Below are 8,508 nucleotides of genomic sequence, written 5' to 3'. Positions count from 1 at the left end.
CTTTTGAAGACATAAGGATAAAAAACAACTGCATGACAACAAGGGATTTGACGAATCCGTCTAAAAATTAACACAATTTCGACACACCACTGTCTAAACTGATCTTTGTAAAGCCGATAGTATCACCATGTCAAATTTGTGATGATTTTACCAAGGACACTGTGGGTGTGGTTGAAGATAGCTTTTGCCTTTGGGCGTTGGAATGGAAATCCCGGCTTGGGCTTAATCCATCCCAGTGTTGGTTTGGCACTATATATTTGAGGTGCTAAGTCAGTTTATCAGAGGCAAAGTGAAGGAGCCAGTCAAGTTACTTTTTCTTCAAAATCAAGCAAAGAAAATGTCCTTTTACACTGGTGAGTGCCATTTACAGATGTGTCTGTGATTGCAAGTCATTGATACATGTTGTGCAAAGTGTAAAAACAAATTGAAACCAAAGAGTGAATTTAAATTGTACTTTTTTGCAACTGTAAAAATTATCCAAAGGCTCAAGTCGCAGCAGTTCGAAGCACTTTGCTCACGATGCAGAGATCACATTGTTAGAATCCGATGTATTATTCGCATTGTGTCTTCTGTTCTTGTACTTGATTTTCGCTAAATGTTAATCCAACAATCCAAGCGAATGTAAAAATTAAAAAAAATTAAAAAAAATCCTTTAGTGCTTCAGGTTTCGACTTTTGGATCTTGGTGAAGAATATGCATTGCTTTTACATTATTCAGTATAACATGAGATTGCACAGATGAATATGAACGAAACAAATGTTAAGATATTGCTGAGTATTGATTATAGTGTATCTGAGAATGGTTATAAACTATGAAGGGGAAAAAAACTAAAGAATATGAAAAGGTTATGTGCTGAAGGATGTTGAGTCTATATTTTGCCAGACCTGTCATTGTGTGTGTTCTTGCATTACTTTTCAGGACTAAGATATGTACTGTAAGTAATGCATGGCATTTATGTCGTCGTAATTTTATCGTAATTCCTTGTCCATTTCAATTCATTTTCTATGGATGAGTTAAAAAAAAAGCAAAGGCAAAGAGGAAATTGGCCTCAAACAATGGTGTTATTGGTGCAATGCATATTTGTTATATCAAGTGGTTGGAGAAGCATTTTGTCTCAGCATATATTTTTTTTTTTTTTTGTATACCTTGGTCGAGGCTAGTATGAGAGCTAACACACAACTCACAGCAAGGAGGCATGAGACAAGAGGGGCGGGAGTGGAAGGGACAAAACAGTGGGGAACAGACACATTAGGTGAACTGTGGAAGGGAGAGGGATGGGGATGGGACAGGGAACATGGCAAAGAGAAGATGGACATTTCAGGGACTTTCAGGAAGGAAAGCAGGAGAAATGAAGGAAGTGGGCTTTGGTGGATTATCGGGGGTAGAAAAGATCGAGGATTTGGATGGGGGAAGATAAGAGGTGGTGGTGAACAGCTGTTTTGAAAGCCTGGAGGGAAGAATGGGAAAGAATAGAGTGAGGAAGTTTATTCCAAAGGCGGGAAAAAAGAGGAATGAAAGAGTGAAGATGAGCAGTGATTCGTGATTTTGGTAGTTTTACCAGAAGGGGGTGGTTGGCGGACCTTGAGCGCCCTGTGGAAATGTGGTGGGGACAAATCGCAGAGAGAGAGCAGGGGGCAAGGCTGGAGAGGAGTCGGTAGAAGACAGAAAGACCACCGACCAACCTGCGGTGATTGAGTGAGAGGCCCAAAGACTCAGCTTCATTGCGGGAAATGCCGATGATCTTAAATGCCCTGGTTTCGACAGCGTGAAGCCGAGAAAGGTGGGAGGCAGGAGCACCAGCCCAGAGGGGAGAGCAGTACTCCATCAGGCTACGGACAAAAGCTTTGTAAGTGGTCAGGAGCTCAAGAGGGTCGAGGAAGGACTTAGCACGATGGAGGATTCCCAGTCGGCGACTGGCTTTTGAGGCGAGGTTGGAAATGTGACTTTCCCAGGAAAGGTCATGGCAGATAGTGAGACCTAGAAGCTTGAAAGAAAAGACTTCTTCCAGAGGATTGTTGAGAAAGTGGATGGGGGGGGGGGTTGTAAATGGTCCTTTCGAAGAGACATAGTGAGAGTGTGAGATTTGTCTGGATTGAAAGACATGTTCCACGTGTTGGACCAGTTTGTGATTTTATCCAGATCTGCAGTGAGCGAAGAAGCTGCTGCTTGCCGGTCTGAGGGATGACAGATGGTACGGCAGAGGGTGGAGTCGTCGGCAAAGAGAAATAGAGGATTTTCCAGAGAGTCCGAGAGATCATTGATGAAAACCAGAAAAAGAACAGGGCCCAGAACGCTACCTTGAGGAACTCCAGCATGCACAGGAAGAGGGGATGAAATAACTCCATTTAGGGCCACACGTTGACTGTGACAGGAGAGGAAGTCTGCGAGCCATGAGTAGAGATGGCCTTGAATACCATGGGAAGAGAGTTTGGTGAGTAGGGCAGGGTGCCAGACTGTGTCAAAAGCACGTGATATGTCCAGGGATACGGCTCGGATTTCCTGTCTGGCATTGAGGACCTCCATCCATTGATGGGAGAGCAGAAGCAGCATATCCAGGGTAGAGTGACCTCGTCTGAAACCAAATTGATGATTGGAAATCAAGCCATTGGAGAAGAGGAAGGATTTCATGTCTGAAGCGATGATGGATTCCATCACCTTGCTGATGATTGGGAGAAGGCTGATTGGTCTGTAGTTACAGGGATCTGTTTTTGCACCTTTTTTATGCAGGGCAGTGATGTTAGCTGATTTCCAAGCAGATGGCAGATGACCTTGGGCAAATGAGAGGGTGAATAGAACAGAGAGAGGGTGAGCAAGAGCAGAAGAGCAGGCTTTGAGGACACGTGGGCTGATGCCGTCTGGACCGGTTGCAGAATCTGACTCGAGGTTTGAAAGCAAGCTCTCCACCTTGTCAGGAGAAAAGGATACAGAGTCCAGGGACAGTTGGGTGCGACTGGGTAAACTGGGTAGAGATAGTGATGGGTTTAGGACACAAGATTTAGCTGCAAACACCGAGTTTAGACATTCAGCTTTATCACGTGTGGAATCAGCAGTGCGGCTATTTGAGGTAAGGGAGGGGATGGAGGGGGAACATACACCAGAAACAGATTTGATTAAACGCCACCAGGATTTTGAGGAGGGAGAGAGGTTTGAGAGTTCAGACTTGAGATGAGAAAGATGTTGTTTTCTGGCTCTCCTGAGGGTAGATACACACTTGTTCCGAGCTTTGTGGAAAGAACTGAGATTGCCCTCAGTTGGGTTTGCTTTCCATGAGGCAAATGCAAGTTCTTTCAGGACAACTGCCTCGCCACAAGCTTCAGTAAACCAAGGGCGGGAGGAAGGGTAAGACAACTGAACACGAGAGGGGATAAATCTGTGCATTAGGGAGAGCAAGTTTCTTTGAAAGAATAAATATGAACAATTCTAAGCTAATGGGGTTTTTTTGGAAGTCAAGTATGATAGGTGGTTTGCAAAAGAGTGAATGTGGATGATAGTGAAGTCTAAAATTTTGAGGGATTGACTGAACTTCTTTAAGCGGTTTGTCAAGGAAGTAGATGGGAGGGTTTGCCAGATGGTCCTTTTGGAGATGTAGAGTTAGAGTAGAAGATTTTCTAGAATCGAAAGAGATATTCCAAGTGTTGGATCATTTCATGACATATTTGAAAAAACTTTTTTTTTTGAAACCTCTGCTACCGAAGGTGGACGGAGGTTACGTTTTCATCCCTGTCTGTTTGTTTGTCTGTCTGTCTGTGAGCAGGATATCTGAAAAAGTTATGGAAGGATTTGGACGAAATTTAACAGGACATGTTGGGTGTGTGACTAGGAAGAATTGTTTCAATTTTGGTGAAGATCCGGATCTGGATCCGGATATGAGAATGTTTTTAATTTTTCAAGAGATTCTTCACCATTTAGAGGTGGGGTCAAAAACGATACATAGTATGATCGACATGATAAGAGAGCCATTTGTCTGTGTGTCTGTCACCATTTTTCTCAGAGATGGCTGAACGGATCTTCGTCAAACTTTCTGAGGTTCATCAGTGTGTGCCAGAGTGTCTTACACAAAAAATTGAAATATTTGAAAAAAAACCCAAAAAAGGTCGATTTTTTGGGGTGGGGATAAAAAAAACTCGCTTGATAGTGTGTGTCTAAGCCTTTTTGATTAATGATATTTGTATTCAAGTACAATACACATACACATTAATATATAAATAAAACATTACCAGTCATTGAAATATATATATAAACTTCTTCTGGAAGTGGTCAAAGTTGGCGGTACATCTTCTTCTTGTTCATAAACAGCCCCATATTTATTGATCGGGGGCAAAATTAACCCAGAAACATCTAAGACACATTCACAAGCATCCATTCACAAATAGCATCAAATTCCACTTATAAGGTAACACTTTTACAATGCCTTGTCACCAATAAATCTACAGGGTGTTTACAAAGTCCCGTTATCCCCTCTGCAGCACCTGAAAAATTAATATAATGACCACACAAGAGGTATAAATGTATTTTATTGTCATAAAAATCTAAATATTAGCATCGACACGACACGAAGATACGAAATGTACCAGGGTATATGATGATTTAGTGTGGGGGGGGGGGTAATGGGGCTTTGTAACCACCCTGTACAGCACAGTACATCTCGCTATGTAAGAAGTTGATTTTGTTACCTCTTGCCTTTGTGTCTCTTGGTCACTTGACAGTTGCATTGCCACGGAGTTTCCGCAAATATCATGGGATTGTGAGTTGGACAGGTGACTGTGACGGGCCATTTTTAAATTGCGGCATAGTGCCTAAGACTTTCTAGCTATGTGAAAGGGAATATTAAATGATCCCCGACCCCATTTCTTAATGGGTGTAGGGAAGTGTTTCAATCCCCCACAAATAAAAATTGACCGGGTAACACCAGGCAATGCCGGGTACGCCTGTTAGTCTACTCTAAATGGACGAGGTGTGTGTGTGTGTGTGTGTGTGTGTGTGTGTGTGTGTGTGTGTGTGTGTGTGTGTGTGTGTGTATGTGTGTGTGTGTGTGTGTGTGTGTGTGTGTGTGTGTGTGTGTGTGTGTGTGTGATGTTTTTTTGTGAAGTTCTACTGGAGCTTTCTGATGTGAAATGTGATACACCAAAATAATCCGCATGATCTGCTGAGTTGATTAGGCCAATTAACTACAAAGAACCCAGAAGAATTCACATGTTTTAAACGCATGCCATGTTCAGGTATAAAGAGCAGCTTAATCGGTCCTTCCACTGCATGGCATTCTAATTACAAAATAAAGAAGAAAAACTTTGATAACATTGTAACAAAGCATATATTAATTAATAATAATAATATTAGCAACAATAATAATAGCATAATTTTTCAATAATAACAATGAACTGAACGTATAATCACTGCCCTGGCCCAAGCACATCTGGGCTAGGTTTAAAAGACAAGCTAATGCTCAAGCAGCACAGCAGGCAGGTATGCTAAAAGGCCGGAAAGACCAAATCATATTTGGTTAAATGGATCAACGAGCCCACTAGTACTTCAAAAAGTTGTGCCAAGTGATGACGAAACGTTCAATCCAGTTGTGGCTGTGGACTCCCTTTGAGCAGGATATCTCAAAAATTTGTGGACCTTACCACAAAGCGATAGGTGACAAATCGAATCCCAGTCAGGTCAGGTCAGGTCTGGGAGTAACGAACAAGCTGATGAGAATTTAGTTGAGGTATGGATGCAGATTCAGCCGATCAATAGGCTACAAAACGTAAACTGTTCTGCCTGGTGGAGGTATGTACTCTCCCAAGTGCTATTCTAGTTACTCTTCAAATTCTTTACAGACGAGCTATTCACGGTTGATCCTGATACTTGGTTGATGTATTAACAACTAGAAAATACAACCTGTCACTTCGATGATGGGAGTATTATGGGTGGGGGAGAGAGAAAGAGAGGAGGTGTGAGAGAGTGAAGTGGGGAGGGGGAGCAAGGAGAAGGTGAGGAAGAGGGGAGATAAAAAGAGGGGGGGGAGACTGAGGAAGGGGGAGAGTGATGTCTCACCACACATTGCTATACACTCCAGAAAGGGGCGGGGATGGGAGGGAGGATGATGGGGGAGAGAGTAAAGAAGGGGGAAAATGGGGAGGCGAAGTGGGGTGTTCTGGACTTGCGTTTGGTTGGGGAAAAACGGGGGAGGGGCTCTCAACTTGCATTTGGTAGGGGAACTTGAGGGAAAGCGAGAGATTGGCGAATGGTCCCATCTGTTGGCATTAGTACAGGATTGAACAAAATGGGGTACGTTAAAACAGCATGGTAAAACGGGCCATGCTAAACACTGCCTGAAGACATCCATGGGGGGAGGGGGTGAAGGGGGGAGGGGCTTTGGGAGGAGGTGAGTTTGAGGGGAGGGGAAGGGAAGGAAGGGCATTTTCCTTCAATTGTCGAAAAATCTGCACCAGTGTTTGTGCCTTTATTTAATTTCCACACACGTATTACAACTAAAATGTGATGAGCTCTAGAATCTCTTAACTTGAGCCAAATTTCAAAATTTAGACTGCAAAATTGATCTTAGCAGCATTCGTCCAATTCACACATTCTTTAACACCTCTTCCTCTCCTCGACCTCTGGAGAGTTGTATCGTGGAGGAGCGGGTTTGGGAGGAGGTTATCATGAGGGGAGAGGAAGAGAAGGCAGCATGAGGTGAAGGGAAGGCACCATGAGAGGAGGGAATGGGAAGGCAACATGAGGGGATGGAGAGACAGTCTGAGTGAAGGGGAGGGGAAGGTAGTGTGAGGGGAGGAGAAGGGAAGGCAGTGTGAGGGGAGAGGAAGGTAATGCAGTATTCCGGCCCGAAAGTGCTTTCAATCCTCGGTTGTGAAAGTTAACTTGTTGCTGTTGCAGACTTTGGTTTCTTTGAATCTGCGTTCTCATCCATCACGAATAGGGACTCTCACTGGTGTTTGGCTCATCAAATGTTTTAGCATCTTGGAAATATTAGTGATGAGCAATGTCTCTTCAACAAAGTGAGTGTGCAACTTTTGAACTGTCTTCTTTAACCTTCCCAAAATAGTTCCAAACTGAACTTCTGGCTTTTTGAATGACATCTTGTCAAAACTTTAACAATCAAATACTTATCACTTATCAGTCGATGCATTGCCAACCCATCCATCAGCAAAGCAATCAGTACACTTTACCGGCTAACTTTAAATGCCTTGCTATTCTTTGAAAAGGAACGCCGTTGGGGCGAGTTTAGTTTGTAAGTGACTTACTTTTGCTGCTATATTGCAAGCGGGATGCCCCAGGGGTGTGTTCCTTTTCAATTAATACATTAGCAGGCCATGTGTAACTGGATCTTGCCTAACAGGGTCAAAAAATTTTCCCCCCAAAACAACGCTTGTTTCTTGGATGTAGGAATGACTCGGAATCAACATCAATTTCAGTTCACCACTCGATTCCTTTCAATTCCATGGTTGGAATCAAGAATCTAATGCTTTGGAATTGATTCTGCCCACCACGATTAATCACTCAGGCAAGCACTCCAACAAAATGGTTGATTAGGCCAAAGTCACATTTGCCACGGCAGCCGTGGGGTCTCCAAAATCTACGGCCACTAGCAATTATACGGCAGCCGCAGTATTTCCACGGTCACACAATGTAGCAGTCACATGTTTTTGTTTTTCGGGGAGCCGCACGGCGTATTTTGGCCTAAGTCACATTTGCTCTACGGCGAGGATATGGCAGCCGTACGCCCTCTGAATTGACAGAAACGTGCGGCGGCCGCAGAGTTTCTGAGGTGGCCTCAGGGCGGCCCTAAAGAGAACGTAATTTTTTTTCGTAATTTTTTGGGGGTTGGCAAAATTCATTTTTCATTGATAAGAGCTTACGGCAGCCACACAAATAACACAAGCCCACCGTACGCCCTACGTATGGTCGACCTGGAACATCTATGTCATGGCTACAGCTTGTTGAATTGCTACGGTCAACCTAGAAATGAATAAAGTTATAACTCTGTGCTTTAATTCTACGGCGACCCCTACGGCCTGTAAAAGATAGCCATACGGCGTAGAGCCACCCTGAGGCCACCTCACGTTTCTGTCAATTCAGGGGGGGGGGTACGGCCGCCGTATGCTAGCCGTAGAGCAAATGTGACTCAAGCTTAAGGCCTAAGTCACATTTGCTCTATGGCTAGGATGCGGCGGCCGTACCCCCCCCCCCTGAATTGACAGAAACGTGCGGCAGCCGCAGAGTTTCTGCGGTGGCCCCAGGGTGGCCCTTCGCAGTATGGCTATCTTTTACAGGCCGTACGGGTCGCTGTGGAATTAAAGCGCGTCGTTATAACTTTTTTCATTTCTATGTTGGCCGTAGCAATTCGACAAGCCGTAGCCATGACATAGATGTTCCACGTCGACCGTACGTAGGGCGTACGGTGGGCTTGCGTTATTCGTGCGGCTGCCGTAGGCTCTTATCAATGAAAAATGAATTTTGCCAACCCCCAAAAATTACGGCGGCCGCACTATTTCCACAGTTGCC

At 44.1% G+C, this 8,508-nt stretch overlaps 1 protein-coding gene across 1 annotated transcript in view; it reads left to right on the top strand.

The window, feature by feature from the left end:
- The first annotated feature begins 209 nt into the window (after positions 1–209).
- LOC147022708 (protein-glutamine gamma-glutamyltransferase K-like) overlaps positions 210–8,508 on the top strand; it is a 51,816-nt gene continuing 43,517 nt past the window's right edge. Inside the window, exon 1 of the mRNA XM_085887504.1 lies at positions 210–353. Coding sequence (XP_085743630.1) covers positions 338–353 — 16 coding nt within the window. The 5' untranslated portion in view covers positions 210–337. The remainder of the gene's footprint in view (positions 354–8,508) is intronic.

Source organism: Eptatretus burgeri, chromosome 7 (genome assembly GCF_056783735.1).
Source record: "Eptatretus burgeri isolate ZD-2024b chromosome 7, Ebu_testis_v1, whole genome shotgun sequence".
Taxonomy (NCBI): Eukaryota; Metazoa; Chordata; class Myxini; order Myxiniformes; family Myxinidae; genus Eptatretus; species Eptatretus burgeri.
This window is presented reverse-complemented; position numbering and strand designations above follow the sequence as displayed.